The following is a 20,596-nucleotide window of genomic DNA, read 5'->3' on the forward strand; positions in this document are numbered from 1 at the left end:
AAATCATAGTCCAAAATCCACAAAAAGGCAAATTGCATGATGACTGGGGTACCAAGAGTGCGCAGTATGGACGCAATATTGAACCAAGTATGGAACTTGGGGCCCGATGTAGGTGGCCCAAATACCGGTCGGTAAAGGTGAAATTCGGTAAATTTCACTGTTACCGACCAGTATTTAGGCATTCGTGATGTAGGGAAGGATTTGGTATTAATGAATCAGTAAATACTGATTCCTTAATACCGATTCCTAATTGGCCTTGCATTTAAGGAATCGGTAATACCGATTAATTAAATGCAATGTAGAAAGCACATAAAAGAGTGCTTTTGGGCCTTAAGGAATCGCTAATTACCACCAACTTCAAGTTGGTGGTAATTATCGAATTCCTTTAAAAAAGCACTTTCTTGCTTTTTTTATGTGCCCTGTGGCACACATTCATGCCCTTAGGGCATGCATGTATGCCACATGTGCACACATGCACATTTCAGGGGTGCAACAGGGTGTCCTTTGGACACCCTGGCACCCTTGAGATTCCTCCCGGTATTACCGAATCGGTAATACCGAATGTCTTCACATTCATTCCTATGGGCCTCTAGGCCCATAGGAATGAATGGGTAGGTATTCGTTATTACCGAATCTCAATTACCGATTCGGTAATAACGAATATTAAGAATTTGGTATTTTTTACCAAATTCTCACATACATCTGAAATACCGATTTCTAAATACCGAATCTTTAGAATTCGGTATTTCACTATTAACTACATCGGGCCCTTGGGTCTATAATAACCAGGACAAATGCTCATCTACTCTCTATCAAATGAGAAAGGCACCTTTCGATGCGGGACAGATAACTTCATGAGAAAGCTCGAGATAGAATGAACTAGGAGCAGAAGGTGCCAATTCTCCCAATCACCATTATAAGCACTAGAAGGTAATAAAACAGATTTGAACCCACAAAAGGAAAGCCTTAATAATTAAGTGCTTGAGAAACTTTTCCTCAAACAACTTCAAAATAGTTAAACTCCATCTTGTGAGTGTTCCCAATGAAAATGAACGGAGACACCTCAAGAACAAACCCTACTAGCATTGCACTGGCTTAGCTCTAGAGCACCAGAAGTAGCTAGATGGTTAAGAGAAGTGGGAGAATGGATTGTAGCTGAAAAAGTCAGGATGAAATTAGTGAAGACAGATAACAAACTGCCAGGTTTGGACATATGGCAAGAGTTAACTGGTAATCTGAGATTTCAACCCAGATGAGTGCCCACCTTGGAGGTCTGTTTGACAAAATGGGTAGAATACCACTAAGCATCATATTTAAGAGAAATACCAACAAGAGACTGGCCTTCTAATACAGGAAAGAGACCAAGACAGGACTTGAAACCACAAATTGGCTGAGATAAAGAAGAGACAATAGTAGAGTACACTGTGAGACCCAATAGAATGCTCTGGCACAAAGTTAATATTACTGTTATACGTAAGTTTAAACAAAAAACAAAATGTGATTTTTGAACAAATATATCATCTGATAATATTTAAAGTAATGTATTTATCTGCGACTGCTGTGCCTTGCAGACACTCCACGCCCAGAACCTAAGGCGCAACCACGCAGGCGCACATTCCCACGTAGTTCTGCGCTCGGTGGCACTGGTTAGAGAGATGATCACATATAGTCGTCACCTGTGCTCAGTGGACAAGGAGAGGGGTGGTTGTGGGAGGAGGGTGGGGGGTGGGTGTTTAATTTTTCTTTACCGGTTTCTTTCCCAGTTCTTTGGTTTATACATGCTCATTATTATCGCCGAATGCACTTACATTTCAGCCTTAAAGTCGCGGCCGGACCGGATGGGTTGTAGGCGGCTTGCTGTGTTAACGCTCGCAACGGGAACATCTATTAGCTATGTTCATGCTATTGAAATGTGCTCGACCCCTCTGTGCCTATACCGGAGGACCGAGCTGTACAAGATGTTATGTTGCCGTTGTTGCTCAATAAAAAGATTTAATACTAAAGTAATGTATTTATGAAATTTCAGTCTGCATTACTTTGCAAAATACTCGTACAGTTCAAAACTGGCCTGGTTTGCAAATGTGGGGCCCTTTTTAACTACCTGGTTCATTAAAGTGGGACACTTTTATTTTGGAGCCCGGGACAATTTTTTGTCCCAGTTCGTCCTTGTTGAAGCATCTTTTCAATGAAGTAAGGACTGCATAGAAGTCGATGTACAAAACAGTAATATCAGTGTGCATGTTATACAAATCAGTATAGATTATGTACTTGGGTTTATTTGCTGATCATGGAGGGTTTGGGGGAGCAGTTTGAAATGGGGATGACCTGAGTTTTTCCAACTATTATTTGGTAAAAATGACAATGTTGTTGCAGAGTGTTGGAGAAAGTAAAATCTGAACAATATCAGAATCACAATTTTCTATTTTGTTAAACCATGTGCACGGCAGAAGCATTTTGCTTGGAAGATTAATCTTTACAACCTGTCATTATATTGTATAGTTGCTTCTTGCTCCACTATCTAAAATATTGGGAATGCTCCCGACGACAGACTTACAGGTGAAATTTAACAGAAACTTGCAGAACTAATGAAATCAAGGAAGGATATTTTTAGGCACAGAATTGTTTGTAAAATAAATTCGTTTTGACCTGGTGTAACAACACGAATTTGTTTTGCAGGACATTTATTAATAGTACATATTTGTGCCAGTAAAACAAGATAGGCCTGTGCTGTACAACATTGTTTCATATTACACAAGTGTAGTTTTGTAAGGGGATACCAGACAGACTGCACTAGAGATAGTTAAAGGAAACACCACCTTAAAGACCTGTTCCCTCTTCTTACCTTTCATTGATACTTTCAGCACGGAGAGTGTAGACTCGATCAATGTGAGAAATGTGGAAGATGGGTTCATCTCCGGAAGGGTCAGTGGGCAACTTCACAAGTACCTCGTTTAGGAAAATGGGCTGCAAAATAATATGAAAGTCAGTATGAATGCTACTATAGACTGGTCTTGCTCAATTACTCTATAGAATAACACAGCAAGTGGATATGGTGATACTGAAGTGTCTGCGCCCGCCCCACAAAGTTAACTATGCTCTTAAGACTGTCCCTCGCGTACTAGCTGATCGCTAACAACAACTAACTGTTATACCAGAAATAAAATAAAGATAGCATTTATAGTTACAGAAGCAAATGGTATACAACAGCTGCTTTCTAAACTTTGGCACTTGTGGTCTTACTTGGACTGTGGTGGAGAGTCCAGCGGAGGGAAGTCCTCTGCTGAGCTGGAAAAAGACCCACCTACGCACTTGGAGATCTCGGCCAGGGAGGTAGAGGTCTCTATGCCTTCTGCACAGCTGCTGCAGCTCTGCCGAAGGCACTGAACCTTTGCAGAATGGGCAGCTCTAACTCTGACTTTCACTCAGGAACCCACACTATGAGACTTCCTGTTGAGTCCTACTGCAATTGCTGTTTTTCAGCCATCACCAAATCTAACTCTAACTTCTGGACAGCAGCTACTGGTCTAACTTCTGGGCAGCAGATCTAACTTTCAAGCAGCAGCCACAGATCTAACTTCCAAACAGCAGTGCCAACTCCCACATAGCATACGTATGTTTCATAAAATAGCCGTACCTCCGTATTTCTAGCTCCCCTACAACAGTCCTCGTCTAACTTTCATACAGTCGCCCTAGTTCTAGCATCTATACAGCACAACCAAAATTAATGTTTATGTAGCAAGACCTAGGTCAAACATCTCTGCAGTAGCCACAGCTCTCATTTCCCCAAAGCAGCCCTAGGAGTAACTTACATGCAGCAGCCTTAAGTCTTAATTCCATTCAGCATCCTTGAGTCTAATTTCCACGTGCCAATCTAAGATCTAACTTGAAAACAGCAGCCGTTAATCACATTTTTACAGAGCATCACAAGGTCTAACTTTAACACTGTAGCCAAAGGCCTATTTTCCACACTGTATCATTAAGTCAGATTTCCGTACAATCTGTGGAGGTCTCATTTCAAAACAACACTAAGTCTCTCTTTATTACAGCCTGTGGAAATCCAATTTCCAACCAGCACCTAAAGGTCTAACTTTCATGCATCAGCCCTTGAATTTCAGCACAGCAATCCAAAGTCTAACTTTCATACAGTAGTTATTGGTCAAATTTCCACACAGAATCACTAGGTCTGGCTTAAATAAACCCTGCGGAGGTCTAATTTCCAGAGAGCCGCACTATGTCTGACTTCTATACAACCCACAGAGGACTCATTTGCATACAGCATCACTACGCTCGACTTCCATATAGCCTGCAGAGTACAAATTTCCATGCAGCATCACTATGTCTCACTTACACACAGCCTTTAGAGGTCCACTTTGCATACACAACCACTAGGTCTGACTTCCATTGAGCTTGAGGAGGTGTCATTTCTATATAGCACCACTATGTCTAACTTCGATACAGCCTGCAGAGGTCTAATGTCCATGCAGCACTGGTAGGCCTGACCGTACACCGTCCCTGGAGAACTGATTTCCATAACACATCTACAGATCTAACTTCCACACAGGAGCCCTCAGTTTTGCATAAAGCAGTCAAAGGTTTAAGTCATAGAAAACAGAACATTCTAACTCCCACGCATCAGCACTATGTGTAACTTCCAGACAGCAGCTCTAAGTTTTACTTCTGTGAAGTGACTTAGGTCTAACCTTTGTATATCAAGCCGAACCCTCACTTCCCTGTACGTAAACTTCCTACAGAACCCAAAGGTGTAATGTCCAGACAGTAATAGGAGGCCCAATATCTACAGATCAACCCAGAAAATAACGTTTGCCTGTGCAGCAGCCCAAGGGCTGACGTGACCAGCAAACCAAGGTCTAACATCTGCACAGCAGCTCGGTGACTAACATCTGCACAGCAGCTCGGTGACTAACATCTGCACAGCAGCTCGGTGACTAACATCTGCACAGCAGCTCGGTGACTAACATCTGCCCAGCAGCCCTTGGCACATCTGTACAGCAAGCCAGGGTCTAACATCTAAACAGCAACCCAGGCTCTAAACATCTGCATAATAAGACAGCATCTGCACAGCAGCCCTTGGCACATCTGTACAGCAACCCAGGGTCTAACATCTACACAGCAACCCAGGGTCTAAACATCTGCGTAACAAGACAGCATCTAACATCTGTACAGCAGCTCAAGGTCTGACCAGCAGCCCAGGGTCTAACATCTATACAGCAGCCCTTGGCACATCTGTACAGCAACCCAGGGTCTAAACATCTGCATAACAAACCAACATCTAAAACCTGTACAGCAGCCCTAGGGCTAACGTCTGACCAGCAGCCCAGGGTCTAACATCTGCACATCTAACCTTTGCATAGTGCCCCCCCTCCCCCGAATTAGCTTCAGTGCAGCTGTGATGGGTCCGACTTTAACACTGTAATCCCTCATAACGTGAAGGCCCCATCAGTGCAATGGGCGCACGAGGGCATTCACAGAGCGTGGAAATTTCCAGTGCTGTCCATGACAAGAACTCGAGTAGGACGAGGAGATGGCGCCTGTTTCTAACCCTGCCAAGGCATCTTTGACTATAATGTCATACTAAATTTGGAACTGCGAAAACACGGCATTCCTGCCTTTTGAATCAATCTGGGATCAACTAAAACATTGCGGTGCGTGTCTGTGTGCGATAACAACGCTCGGCTCCGCGGGGGGAGCCGTGTTGTGCTCCTGAGGAGGGAACGCGCGGTGTTATGGCGCGCTCGACACCCACCGTCTTGTACATCTTGTACTGCAGGTTGGACTTGGGGCTGAAGACCTTGTCCGTGCCCGAGGAGCCGAGGGGCTTGATGATCTGCGTCAGCAGCAGGAAGTCGTTGAACAGGAAGCCGTACAGCTCCTTGTTGCTCTTGGCCTTGTAGAGTTTGCCGCTGTGCAGAAATTTGCGCGGGCCCAAGCAGTTCGTGACGGAATTAAACACGAGTTGCTGGAAAAAAACACATGACAGTGCGGGAAGCCATGTTATCGACACGAGAACATTTACATTTCAAAGGGTTGCACAATATTGTACTCTGCTTTGAGTGTCTACCTGTCTTTCAAAAACGCAGTTAAGCATCAAAAGGAACATTATAACTTGTGTTCAGTCAGTACAACCTCGCAGCTGTCAGTCTGGCCCCCATAAATCTATAATCTTACGATTGTAAATGTCTATAATTCAGTACAAACAGAACATTGCAATCATCATGTGTGTACGCTAACCACCTGGCCTTTACAATCGTGTATTACACTTATGTGTATTTCACTTATATGTATTTAATTAGATTTTTCTTCAAATTGAACCAGGTTCCTAGGGGAAGTCAGAGAGCTCTGCATGGATAAGCAGGTCCAAGGGGTATAAACAACATGTTCATATATACAGGGTACAGCTGAAGGCTATACTATAAGTTAAGACATAAAAGTTTGTCACATTGGTCAGAAAGTGTAACAGCCCGCCTTTTAAGCGAGGAGAGCAAAACCTCATTATCATCAAGCAAGATGGAAAGACATTCTGGGGTATAGACGTGCGAAATCGCCCACACAAAAGGGATGCAAGGTCTGGGATGCAAGGTCTTTTTGAACGCCAGATGAGAATTGGATTCCCGGAGCGCAGTAGCAAGAGAGTTCCAAATTCTCAGGGTGCAGCGTGAGGCATATTGCACATGGCTGCAGTTGTTTTTAGATTTTATCCTACTAGACAGCATCTGTTGGAGGTATATTGTTAGCTTACAGTTGGCTTAGAGTCTGCCCATTGGTAGGCTTCATTGTCACTCATTTGCTTGCTTCTATTCATTAGCTTGTGTTGGCTTTCTTTCCTCTTCTTGTGTTTGTCCCTCCCCTGGAGCATGGGTACATTACTTGTGTGATTCCACTTATCATTTTTCAGGCGCTGTAGGAAGCTGGCTCTGTATATACTATGTCAAAGTGAGGTATAGTGTGCACAGAGTCCAGTGGAACCCAAAAGGTAGGCAGAGGTAAAGTAGATATCACCTCCCTCTCTATCTGTGGTAGTGTGGTCGAGCAGTAAGGCTTTATCAGAGGGCAGTGTTAAGCATTTGTTGTACACACTCAGTCAGCAAATGAATTCACACACTCAAAGACTGAACTTCAGACCAATTGTTTTTGTATAAATATATTCTTTTAGTTATTTTATTTTCTAGAACCAAACAAGACCGGCACAGGTAAGCAATAAATACTTTACAGTAGTAATGCAATTGTAACACAGTTTAGATTGCAATTGTAAATACACTTTGATTTGATTACAGTATGGATACTGTACTGGGACATTTCCTGTAAACAGGTGAGTAAAAGCGTTTTTGTTATTTAGTACAATTTTAAAAGGATTTCTAGGGTTTTCCAACACTACACTTAAAAACTTTTTATAGAAAAACAGTCAATGTTATCCTATGAAGGAAAATAATGTTATCGGTTAACAGGTAAGTACCTTGTTGTGGGAGTTGGTATTCTGGGGTTAGACTCAGGGGTCCCCCAGGGTCAAGGATGCACTCTTGTTACACCCTCAGCGGCACTAGGGCAGCCGGGTGCAGAGTGCTGAGGCTCAATGTTATCCAATGGGGGATAGGGGGCCTCCGGTTGGTGGCTGCTGAGGAGCAGGTCACTTGGTTGTGGGAGCAAAACTCCAGGACTTAAGCTCAGGGCAAATGGGGGTTTAGGCCAGCACAAAAGATGCACCCTCAGCGGCACTGGGGCGGATGGGTGTAGAGTGCTGTTTTGGCGTTGGGTCACTTGTAGCTTTCAATGGAGAGTCTCCGGTTTACAAACACACTGCAGGATCGGGGACAAAGGTCTTCTGGGTGTCACCACCACATGGAGAGGTAAGTTGGGATGTTGGGGGTTGGTTAGGCACCGTCAATTGGGCCACCCAAGGCCATGGGGCGTCAGGTGCAGGGGTGCCTTTTCGGGCAGATCTTCTTGCCAACTTCTGGTCGCGGTTGGGGGAACCTTCTGGTTTGAGGCTTGAGGCAGGTCAGGGGTCACCGGATCTTGAGAGAGGATCGCCGGGGAGAACTCCTCTTGGTGTTGGGACACTCGAACTCGGGCCATGGGCGCCGGGTGCAGAGTGTTGTAGACCCGCGGATGCTTGCGGAGCTGGAGTCTGTTGATGAACAAATCCGGTGTTCACGGAAGACAGAGTCTTTGGGATGGAAGGCAGGCAGGTCCTCTGGGTTTCTCGAGGTTGCTGGCTGCAGGACACACCGGGATTACGCTGGAGCAGGTTCGAGGTGGGGACAGGCCGGTAGGGCTAGGGCCAAGTCAGTGGGCGTCCTCATTTTGTTAGCTTCGGCAAGGCTGTTCAGTCCTTCTTCTTTTCTTCTTCTGGTTTCTTGTCTGCGGAAGCAAGGTTCAGGGGTGCCCCTAAATACTAGATTTAGGGGTGTTACAGGTAGGTAAAAAGTTTGGGACCAATGGTCCCTTACCTGGGGTGGGTAAACCCCCTATTATACCACCCTCCAGTGGGAGGGGGGCATAAGCCTTTCCCTGGTTGGCTGGGTCCCCCACATCTGCAAGATAGTGGGGACTGAGAGTTGTGCTTCACCTTGCCTCCCCCACCTGAGGGGTGGAATTGGCAGAGGTGGACACTTGTTTTTCTCGCCGGTTCTCCCGCCCAAAGTGGGGGTCAGAACCAGTGGGGACCAGCTGCTGAAAGCAGCAAGTGACCTGGGGAAACTCACAAAGGCAGCAAGCCTTTGAAGCTTCCCCTTAGTGGACCCGACCCATCCTGGGAGAGGAGGCTTGGCACCTCGTCCTAAGGATGTGCATTGTTTCACGCCGCCAAGAGCAGCAGGCTCCCAACCCAGGGGTCCAGAAACATGTCTGGTGGTGGCAGCTGAAAGCAGCTACTCAGCCGGGACACTAGTGGTAGGTCGTTTTTCAGGGGGCATCTCTAAGGTGTCCTCTGTGGGCATTTTTCATTATATCCCACACTGGCATCAGTGTGGGTTTAATTAGCTGAGAAGTTTGATAGCAAACTTCTCCGTTTTCAGTATAGCCATTATGGTGCTGTGTAGTTCGTAATGACAGCACTGCACTTACAATGTCTAAGAATGGACTTAGACACTGTAGGGGGACAGGGCTCGTGCATCTGTACCCACACCACTGGTATAGTGGTGTGGGTACAGCGGGGTGACTGATCTATGCCAGGGCAGCGGGTTTTAGGCATGGCACACAGGGATGTGTCCCATGTCGACGCTTCACTTTGTTCTGCACCAAAACACGCAGCCTGCAAAGGCAGTGTGTGAGTGTAATGGAACAGGGCCTCTTAAGGGTGGCACAATAAGTGCTACAGCCCTTAGAGGTCTTCCCTTGTCACAGTGCCCTGTGGTACCATTTACCAGGGGCTGACCTGTGGCCAGAGATGCCAATTGGGTTTTGTTTTCAATGCAGTTTTAGGGAAATAACATAGGCCCTGGGTACCTGATTGGCAGGGGCCCAGGGAACACTCAGTCAAAGCACATCAGCAGTTCAGCAAAAAGTGGGGGCAACCATGCAGAAAGAGGGCACTTTCTCACAGACGCTAATTGTTTTAAGCACTTTAAGAAAGTACATGTGTTTTCCAGTTGTCACCTTAAGTTGCTTCTCTTCCCCTTCCATGCTCCATGTTGTGCTTTCTCTCTCTTGGCCGTATGCTTCTTCTCCCCACACTCGTTGCTGTCTCTTCCATTTACTTCCCCTGCTCCACATTGTTTTCCCTCCCAGTTTATTTGAGCTCCTCCCCATATCCTCCGCCTGCTTCACCGTGTTGCTTCTGCCCTTCACTCCAATGTTGTTTCCCCCACCCTCATCCTCCTTGATTCCGCCCTCTCAGTCCTGCTTCCACCCTTGCTTTCCAGTTTTTCTAACAATACCCGTCGATTTGCTTCCCTCCCCATTGTTTCTTCCCCAAACGCTGTCCTCGGTGATTCTGATGCCCCTGCCCTCCATATGGCTTCTGACCCCCCCCATGCTCCATGTTGCTGTCTCTCTCCTGAGGTGCTCCCTTTGCACTTGATTCCTAGAAAACCAGAGGATATTTGGATCTACTTTGTCAGGGAGCAAATGACCTGCATGACTTTTGGATAAGCTTTGCAGGGGAACACATACTGAAGCTCCATTTCTAAAGGGGCACAGAGGCACGAAGAGCCTAGAGACCTACAATCATGGCCTTGGGTGTCACAGGCCCTCTTCCTTCTTTTACTGAAGTGCACAACTCCCCCCTGTGACACTTAACACAAGCTGTGCCCATGCCCTCCCAGAGACGCTGCAGAGTGAGTGCCACAGAAGATTAAAGAGATTGTTCTTTCTGGACTCCAAGGACTCCACAGTTTTACATCATCACCATTTTAGTTCTAGCCTACACAACACAAGTTTTAGCTGTCTTAAGACAAAAACTTATTTGGACCCCAGTGCTTTAAGTGGGATTTAAAACACTGTCCGACTATGTGGAGGACGGGGTATTTAAAACGGGCACAGTCCAAGTAATTATGAGTGTGTCTTAGAACATGAGAACTTTTTTCCTGTGCTCTACGCAGCATGCTGCCAGACAAGCATTTAGGAGTCTCTTTGTGAGTTTTCTGCTATTGCAACCAGACATAATCGCAGATGAACAAACATATGCCTAAAACAAGCCAGGCCTATTGGCTTTGTGAGTGCTTGTTAGCAGTTTGATATAAATGAGAAACAACAATGACTTTGTTGTAAATAATTAGAATTGGTAATTACAAATGTTACGTATTTGACCATCACTATGTGTGCATTTCGGAGAGGCCAATGATTGGATGAGTATGTAATCTAAACACTGTTTATGACCCACTGACTCACACTGCCTTCAGTTGCAGCTCAAGAGTTCTCAATCATGTCCCATGATGAACACCCTCCCACAACCAGAACTCACCTAGGTACCTAAATGTGACTTAGCTTACATGTACCAGAAAAGCATTGGAAAACCCAACTGAGCCTTTTAGAGCCAAGACTTCTTTGGCTTTGCCAATGCTCAGTAAAGTCAATTACAATACAAAATTGCACTAAAGCAAAGAGTTTTTATTTTTTTAGAGTTTTATATAGTGCGAAATATACCGGAGACATCGGGTATCGGAGCGCTTTACATGAGCACCAGTTTCGTTACAGAAGAACACATTCATTTTTGTTAGGCATGGGGAGATTAAGTGATTTGCCCAGCATCACAGGATGTTGAGCGTCGATGGCGAGACTCGAACCTGGTTCCCCAGCTTCGAGGTCGCCCACTCTAGCCGTAAGGCTACATCCTCTCCCCAATATTTTTAACAAATTCAAAGGCTTTACTTGCATAAAAAGTATATACCATACATATTGGCAAAGCTAACGGGTTTCAAAAGTGGGACTTAATGGATTTCCCAATAGTTGTTAAAGAACAAGTTACTTACCTTCGGTAACGCTTTTTCTGGTGGATACTGTATCTGCCTGTGGATTTCTCACATTGTGAATATCCCCTGCGTCAGCAACATTTGGAAATTCTTTTGTAGATTCACGCCGACGTGGACGCCGTCACAGAAGCACGGCATCGCGCGCGGCTCCGCCTGACGTCACCGACTCCATAATAGGCCCACGTCGGCGTGATGACATCAGTTCCGCCCTTTTTTCTGTGCCTTCGAGGCACACGGACGGATCAAAAACAGTAGATATACACACAATGTACACAGTACCAAATAATCAAAATAACACACACAGTGTGTAGTCAATGCAGGAAAGTATTATAAAAACACATTTCCTTTGGCAATAAAATATTTACATTACACTAAATCAGGTATAGAAGAGTGGACAACGGGGAGGCGGGTGGGCCAGTGAGGAATCCACAGGCAGATACTGTATCCACCAGAAAAAGCGTTACCAAAGGTAAGTAATTTGTTCTTCTGATGGATACATCTGCCAGTGGATTCCTCACCTTGTGAATAGATTCCCACAGCAGTCCCCACTCCGGAGGCCATCTCTCCTCACTTCGGTATCCAAGCAGTAATGCTTCGCGAAAGTGTGGCAGGAGGCCCAAGTTGCTGCTCTACAAATGTCCTCTACAGGTAAACCCCTAGACAAAGCAGAAGTAGCAGACCTTGCTCTAGTAGAGTGAGCTCTCAAACCTTCAGGAGGTTCCTTACCCGCCAGAGAGTAGCATATCTTGATACACAAAACAATCAATCTTGATAGCGTGCACTTGTGCACCGCCTTGCCTCTTCTGGCTCCAACAAAACCCACAAATAGCTGGTCATCCACTCTGAATTCTCTGGTTCTGTCCAGGTAGAAGCTCACCGCCCTCTTAGGGTCCAAGCGGTGAAGTCTCTCCTCCTCCTTTGAAGGGTGAGGGGGAGGATAGAAGGTAGGGAGGGCAATGGACTGCCCTAGATGGAAGGGAGTTACCACCTTAGGCAGAAAAGCAGCCCTCGTCCTGAGTACCATTTGTTCAGCATGAATGGTCAAGAATGGGGGTTTTGAACTCAGAGCTTGAAACTCACTTAACCTCCTTGCTGTGGTAATTGCAATCAGGAAGACCGTTTTAAAAGATAACAGTCTCAAGGGACACTTGTGCAAAGGTTCAAAAGATGAACCCATCAAGAAAGTAAGAACAAGGTTTAAGTCCCATTGAGGCACAATAAAGGGAGTAGGAGGATATTTTTTTTGTAAGGCCTTTTAGAAACCTCAAGACAACAGGAGATTTAAATAAAGACGGCTGATCCGGCACACAGAGAAATGCCGACAATGCCGAAAGATAACCTTTGACTGTAGCTACAGCAAACCCTTGCTGAGCCAAAGAAAGCGCAAACTGAAGTATGTCAGATAAACGAGCCCTCAAAGGATTGATGGACTTCTCTCCACACCAAGAAACAAATTTAGACCATCTATAAGAGTAGATAGATTTGGTGGAGTCACGCCTGGCCGATAAAATGACATCCACCACATCATGTGGGAGAGAAAAGGAATTCAGGTTGCCCCGTTCAATCTCCAGGCATGAAGGTGTAAGGTCTGGAGGTGGGGGTGTAGAACCTGCCCCTCCATCTGAGAGAGGAGGTCTGCCCTGAGAGGGAGACGGAGCGGCGGGCACGAGGAGAGGTGGAGAAGATCTGTGTACCATACCCTTCTTGGCCAATTCGGGGCGATCAATATGACTTGGGCCCGGTTTTGGCATATCTTCCTCAAAACCCGAGGAATCAAGGGTATGGGAGGAAATGCGTAAAGGTGTCGCGAGTCCCAACTCAACTGAAACGCTTCCCCCAACGCTCCCTGCATTGGAAACTGGAGACTGCAGAATAACGGGCAGTGAGCGTTCTCGTGAGTGGCAAACAGGTCCACCTGAGGAGTCCCCCACGTCCGAAAGATGTGACAAACTACCTCTGGATGAAGCCTCCACTCGTGGTCGGCTGAGAACTGCCGACTGAGACTGTCTGCACGTACGTTCAGAACTCCGGCCAGATGATTTGCCATCAGACAAATCCGACGGTCTTGAACGCAGGACCAGAGACGCAGAGCCTCTCTGCAGAGACACTGCGTCCCCACGCCTCCCTGCTTGTTGTCATACCACATCGCGGTAGTGTTGTCCTTCAGGACTTGAACCGTCTGACCGCGAAGGGAAGGGAGGAAGGCCTTGAGCGCCAGACGTATCGCCCGCAACTCTAGAAGGTTGATGTGAAGCAACCTTTCCTCTGGAGACCAAAAAACCCTTGTCCTTCAGGTCCCCCAGATGAGCACCCCACCCTAGAGTGGATGCATCTGTTCTCACTGTGGCAACTGATGAAGGCAGCTGGAAGGGCTTTCCTTGAGACAGATTTCCCTCCACGCTCCACCAAGACAGATCCACTGCAGTTTCTCTGGAGATCCTGATTGACGCCCTGAGATCTCCGTTGTGCTGATACCACAGCCTGTTTGTCCACCCTAAGCGTGGAAGGGTATACTCAGATGTGAGTCCCTTGCTCATTGCACCATCAGGATTCAAGCAAGCCGGGCCGAAGACGCCTGAAATGGCAGAAACCGGTCCCCGGAAGCTTGTTTCCTTCCCAGTGTAAGAATTGGCTTTTGTAGTCTGGTCTGCCCTGTTCCCATGATGCACTGGGCCAGGGACAGACTAATTTGCATACAGCCAGGTTCTGAAACTGGGATGGGGCAATGAGCTAAAAAACGGTGTTGGATCTAGCCCTGATCTCTTGACTGGGTGAGAGTACTCTGCTTAATTCAGAGACTCTGTCCATCACCACCCCTTGTTGTAAATAATTTTGTCCACCCTAAGCGTGGAAGGGTATACTCAGATGTGAGTCCCTTGCTCATTGCACCATCAGGATTCAAGCAAACCGGGCCGAAGACACCTGAAATGGCAGAAACCGGTCCCCGGAAGCTTGTTTCCTTCCCAGTGTAAGAATTGGCTTTTGTAGTCTGGTCTGCCCTGTTCCCATGATGCACTGGGCCAGGGACAGACTAATTTGCATACAGCCAGGTTCTGAAACTGGGATGGTGCAATGAGCTAAAAAACGGTGTTGGATCTAGCCCTGATCTCTTGACTGGGTGAGAGTACTCTGCTTAATTCAGAGACTCTGTCCATCACCACCCCTTGTTGTAAATAACCACAGCCTGTGGAGGCACCACTGGAGTGCCCTCATGTGCCAGCGTGCATGGTTGACCAACAGAATGCAGGAAGCCATCAGACCGAGCAGATGAAGGACCTTCAGGACTGGAACAACCGCTCCATTGTAAAATAAAGGAATCATTTCCTGTATGTCGAGAATCCTTTGAGGAGGAGGGAATGCTCGACATACAGTTGTGTCCAGTACAGCACCTATGAACAGGTTGCGCTGGGAGGGCACCAGGTGAGATTTGGGTACATTTATCGAAAAACCCAACCTGTACAACAACTGAGTTGTGACTTGCAAATGATGGAGCACTTTCTCTGGAGATTCTGCTTTGATCAGCCAATCGTCCAGATAAGGGAATACTGGTATCCCTGACCTTCTGAGATGTGCAGCCACCACAGCCATCACCTTGGTGAAGACTCGAGGCGATTTGCAGCACCCACCTGTCCGACGTGACATTGCGCCAGTGGAGGAGGTGATGGCGAACCCTGCCACCCACTGGCGTCACATGGGCCTGAAAACACGGACTAGGAAGGTTTTGAGGCAGGTGCTGCGGAAGGAGGTGTGGACTGGCCTCGCCGTTGACCCCGATCGCCGCTACGGCGGTTTCCACGGCCGCCACCGCGCTGTTGAACATTCTGCGGTGCGTGGCTGGCAGCTTGTGTGGGGGCGCCCCTTCAGTGGCCACGAAAGGAGCGAAAGGCGCCCGTTTGCTGGCGTGTGGCCGAGAGGCCCAAGGACTTGGCCGTAGCCCTGGAGTCCTTAAAACGCTCAAGCGCATGGTCTGCCTTGTCGCCAAAGAGGCGACGGCCATCGAACGGCATGTCCAGAAGAGTGGACTGGACATCGGCCTAAATGTTGGCGGTCCTCAACCAGGCGTGGTGTTGAACCGCCACCGTTGTTGCCATCGCCCTGCCCAGTGAGTCCGTGGTATCCAGCCCACGCCGGATGGAATATCGCGCTGCATCTCGACCATCCGCAAGGGCTTGGACGAGTTTAGCCCGGACCTCCTCCGGACATTGTGGCAGCACGTCCGCGACCGTGTCCCACAGGGTGTGGGTGTAGCGGCCTAAGAGGCATGCGGTCTTGACGGACCGCAGTCCCAAACTCAGGGACGAGAACACCTTCTTCCCGAACTGTTCGTACCTCTTGGATTCCCGATCGGGCGGGGCCATCGGGAATGCGGTCTGGGAAGTAGAGGCCTGGATGACCAGACTCTCGGGGGTGGGATGGGTGGACAAAAAGCAAGGGTCGCCCGGAGCCGGGCGGTAGCGTCTGGCCACGTTCCTATCCACAGGCGGAACTGTGGCGGGCTTGGACCAAGTGCCCACCAGAACATCACACAAGGCCTCATTAAACGGCAGCAGAGGCTCACTGGAGCTTGCCTGCGGTTTAAGGACCTCAGTGAGGAGGTTAGTCCTCACGGCTGCGACGGGGAGCTCAAGGTTTAAGGCCTTGGCCGCCCTCGTCAACACTACACTGTAAGCAGCCCCCTCCTCCGTAGCCACGGTGGGAGGGGAGACAAATCCTGTGTCTGGCGAAGTGTCAATACCACTGGCCTCCCCAAGCTCATATGCCCAGTCCTCTTGAGACTGGCACTCCTGTGTCAGAGGGTCCGCAGACCCCTCCCAATCACCCTCATCACCCATCTCCTGTAGAACAGGGTCAACAGACGGGGCCTCCTCATGGAAATAAAAATCTCCAAAGGCCGTCGGAAGCGGCGCCGCTCCGGCGCCAGAGTGGGACCGAAGGGAACATTGGGGATGGCGTCCACAGGGGGCGCCGGGGGCGACACCAGTGGGGCCGGCGCCGGTGAGGTCGACCGGCAACGACCCGGATCTGGAAGCGGATCCGGTGAGGTCCTGCAGCGACGGGACCGAAGTCGCCGGTGGCGCCGGGGCCGAAGCACCCGACAGCAGCGGGGCCGGAGCACCCGACCCGCTAGGGCCTCCAGCCGAGGCCGTTGGGCTCGGAGGCGCCACGGGACCCGGCTGAGAAGGGAGGGACCTCATGGCCATGAGGTACCGCTCGACCTCCTCCGGCGTCGCATCATTGCCAGGGACCCTAAGGTGTGGGGCAGGTGGCAACGCCTGCGACTCAGTCGGAGCCGCGTGGGTGGTGTCACCCGAACCCCCGGCCGCATCGTGCAAGCGTCGGGGTGGGTTGGAGGAACGATGATGCCTCTCCGACCTCTCATGCCTCTTACCTGAGGACTTGGATCCCGACGACCGATGTCCACTCCCGGAGCTGCGAGGACTCAGACCCCGCGACCGTTCCCTCGACCTCCTGTGGGACCGGGACCTTGAGCGGCGCGGGCCGACTGCCGGAGCTCGAGCCGCTTGCAGGACCGCTCCCGCCTAGCATTCGACGTCAGGGCCTGGCAGTCGGAGCAGGTGCGGTCGTCGTGGTCGAGGCCTAAACACTTCAGGCACCGGCGATGGGGGTCGGTAACCGACATCAGTCGGTCGCACTTGGAACAGGGTTTAAACCCGGGCATTCCTACCGGCACCGTCGGAGTCGAAGACTCGAAAAGAGCAATGATCAAAAGATCAAAAAAGTTTAGTAAAAAAATGACTACGCGGTACAGCTTCTCCGGATCTGCGCTAGCTGGTGCGGAAAAAAGAAGAACTGACGTCAGCGCGCATGGGCGGCGTCTAAGTACTCCCACGACGTCATTCCGGCGCTAACGACGCCAACGACGGACGCGGAGCCGCGGACGACGCCTGCCGGCGCGCAGGGGTATTGCTACGCAAAATTTTCCGGATCCAGTCTGATGCCTGGGGATATTCTAAGGTAAGGAATCTATCACTAACGTGTCTCTTTCAGATATACAAGTAATAGAATACAAGCGTTGAGTCCCTTTCTATTTAATAAACTTTTATAATAATGATTTTTAATCTATCCCAAATAAGAATTGCATTGCGCTTTTCAAATTTATTTCTAAATTAGAGGAAATTCAGGGCTTAGGTGAGGGCATGGGGATCCTTGTGGGGGGGATTTTAACGCCAAGCTCCCAACAGATACCTGTAATACAGGCATACGACAGGCGGATCCAGCTGTAAATATAAATGTCAAGGTATTTGTAGAGCGCACTGCCACCAAGCGGTTTCCTGGCGCTATTACTCATACCGCTGTGGAACCCTTCCTGGCTTTCCCTGTGAAGTGTCCACTCCTGGGCACCACCAAGGTGAAGCCAGGCATCCTAGCGCTGTTGGGGCCGGTGTGGAGGTTAAGCAAGCTATTGCCCAGAGTTGCAGCGTGGGGCCCATGATTAGAATAGGCACGAGGCGAGAATTGTCAGGTCCGAGGAAATTGAGCTCAAGACCCGCCGAGGCGGGAATTGAACCCTGGTCCCTGGCCAGAACTCTGCATCAGGGTCTGCCGCTCTAACCATTGAGCCACACTCCTCCACTACTGTGCGGAGGGGATTAGAATGAAACTCTTTTCTTAGTGAATATATTCTTAGTAACGCAATGGATTTATGTTCACCCCCTACATCCGAGGTGGTGCCAACATATAGAGGCAGGGACAGTGTTTCAACTATTGATTTCATTTTTGTCTCTCCCTGCCTGGCGGATTGCCTATCGGCCAAAGAGGTTCTTGTAACAGATTTCGGAGATCACAACCCTTTGACAGTGGCCTTAAGATTAGCTCCAAGGCCCATGTATGCTACTGCTCAAGGGGCGAGGGATAAAACCTCTTCAACAGACAAACTAAGACTAAAGTGGAAGGGGATAGATAGCAGGGAAATAACTGAGTCCCTATTAACAGGGCATCAGACTCTAATTAATTCTTGTCTATCAACGACAGCTCCATATCCTAATGTTATTCAAGATTTTATTAAAATATGTTCCGTGGTTAGATCCATTCTATCAGTGCCACTCTCCCAGGGCCCAAAAGACCCAAGATGATTTGACCAAAACTGCTCTGAGGCCAATACGAAACTACGTAAGGCCCTAACAGCTAAACCAAGATGTAGGGCACATGTTAGTGCAGCTAGGAAAGTCTATAAAACTACAATAAATGAGTGGAAGGGCATCCTTCTGAGTGAGCGATGGGAAGCCCTCGCAGAAACAGCAGGGGGGAAGACTGGTAACTTATTTTGGCCCGCAGTAAGAGACTTGCGTAATATGGGCCAACAGTTAACACCTGTCAGCTGCACTATTACTGCAGTTCTTGGGAAAACCACTTTTCTAAAATCTATGCCTTGCCATCACACAGCTCGGATCATTATGTGCAGGGCCACCATGGCAACTTACAGATAACATTGGTGGAGGTAGAAGAGGCGATTACACATAGCCTTGGAAACAAGGCTCCAGGACCTGATGGGTTACCTATAAATATTATAAACTGGAAACCGGAACTATGGGCCCCAGTCCTTGTGAATGTTTTTAATAGTTTACCCCAAGCACCCATGCCTGATACATGGGCAACGAGTGTAATCGTCCCAATATATAAAAAGGGTGATAGATTGGATCCTGTTAATTACAGACCGATCTCTTTACTCGATAACACCCTAAAGATTCTGGGCCGTGTTATCTACAACAGGATCTTAGACTGGACAAAGGAAAGCGGTATTTTATCCCCGTGCCAACTGGGTTTTAGAAGTAGGGTTGGGACAGTTGAACAATGTTTAAACATTAATTTGGTTATTAATAAATATAACATTGCTCGCTCCGCCCCTATTTATTTAGCGTTCATGGACCTGTCATCAGGTCCAAACTTTGGTCTATTTTATTGAGTTATGGTTTGGACCATTTATTGGTCCACTTTTTAGCATTCCTACACACTGACCTTAAGGCACGAGTAAGGATAGGAATGGGAGGGGAATTATCAGGACCAATTAAGGGGAGTAAGAAAGGGGTGCGTTTCAGCACCCCTGCTTTTTATTATTTATATAAACGGATTGAGTAACCATCTGGAACAGTCTACTACAGATTTCCCTATAATTAATGGCAAACTGTTGCCTGTACTTCTCTACACTGACGATGCGGTCCTAATGGGCCGCACCCCAAACTCCCAAGTGCACCCTAGTCAAAAATTTTACAGAATACATGGACGGACTGGATTTACGGGTGAACTTTAAAAAGTCATTTATCATGTCATGCGGACCAGGGAAACGTCAGCTCAACTCTATATTGGTAGGGAACGACAGACTTACTTCCACTCACAATTTCCCATACCTGGGGATGGTCTTTGCTGCGAATGGCTCGTGGACTGGGCATTTGGCCCACTCCACGAGCAAATTCTCAAAGGCCATCAACTCCATTTTAAGTATCCCCCGACCTAAGAAAACAGGCGCCATTGAAGCAATTGTAAAGATTTTTAAACTACAATGTGTCCTTGTAGCTACCTATGGGGCAGAGGTATGGGGTCTGGCCAAGAACCAGTGTATCCAGCAGGAAGAAAATCGGTTTTGCAGAAAGCTGCTGGGAGCGCCGATTTCCACCTCCCAATACATCTGCCACAAGGAACTACATCTACATTTTATATCTGATTTTATTAGTGCTCGACCCACGTTATTTTGGCATTGTGTCTGGAGGAATAAATCAGCTACCCTGACCCAAGAAATTATAACTGACTGTCTAAAATGTGAAAGAGGAATGAAGATTCCGTGGCTCTCGGGTGTTTATAAAAGTCTATGTAGCATCTTCATTGACCCAAGCAAAGTTAATTTGATACATTAGAATGACTTGAAGAAAGCACTCTATGCACTTAACACAGACAGAGTCAGGGGAGAATCCAAGAAAACTACAGTCCTTACCTACATGGGCAGGGAATCATATGTTATTATATCTAACTCTGCCAATGATAAATTGGGAAAGATGTCTTCTGTTTCGACTGAGGGCTGGAACTGTAAGATTCTTGCAAAATTTTCCTCTGGGCTATTGGCCAATTTCCGATAATATAAGATGTCCTTGCGACGGGGTTAGCACACAAAGTGATTTGCACTTTTTCTTTGTTTGTAAATTTTATCTAAAATATGT

At 47.9% G+C, this 20,596-nt stretch overlaps 1 protein-coding gene across 8 annotated transcripts in view; it reads right to left on the reverse strand.

Moving 5' to 3' along the window:
• ITSN1 (intersectin 1) overlaps nucleotides 1–20,596 on the reverse strand; it is a 1,522,922-nt gene that overhangs the window by 12,465 nt on the left and 1,489,861 nt on the right. For all 8 annotated transcript variants that reach the window (XM_078656938.1, XM_078656936.1, XM_078656937.1 and 5 more), the window contains 2 exons: nucleotides 5,765–5,977; nucleotides 2,843–2,964 (listed from right to left, as the gene is read on the reverse strand). In XM_078656938.1, coding sequence (XP_078513064.1) covers nucleotides 2,843–2,964; nucleotides 5,765–5,977 — 335 coding nt within the window. The remainder of the gene's footprint in view (nucleotides 1–2,842; nucleotides 2,965–5,764; nucleotides 5,978–20,596) is intronic.

Source organism: Lissotriton helveticus, chromosome 8, assembly GCF_964261635.1.
Source record: "Lissotriton helveticus chromosome 8, aLisHel1.1, whole genome shotgun sequence".
Lineage (NCBI taxonomy): Eukaryota > Metazoa > Chordata > Amphibia > Caudata > Salamandridae > Lissotriton > Lissotriton helveticus.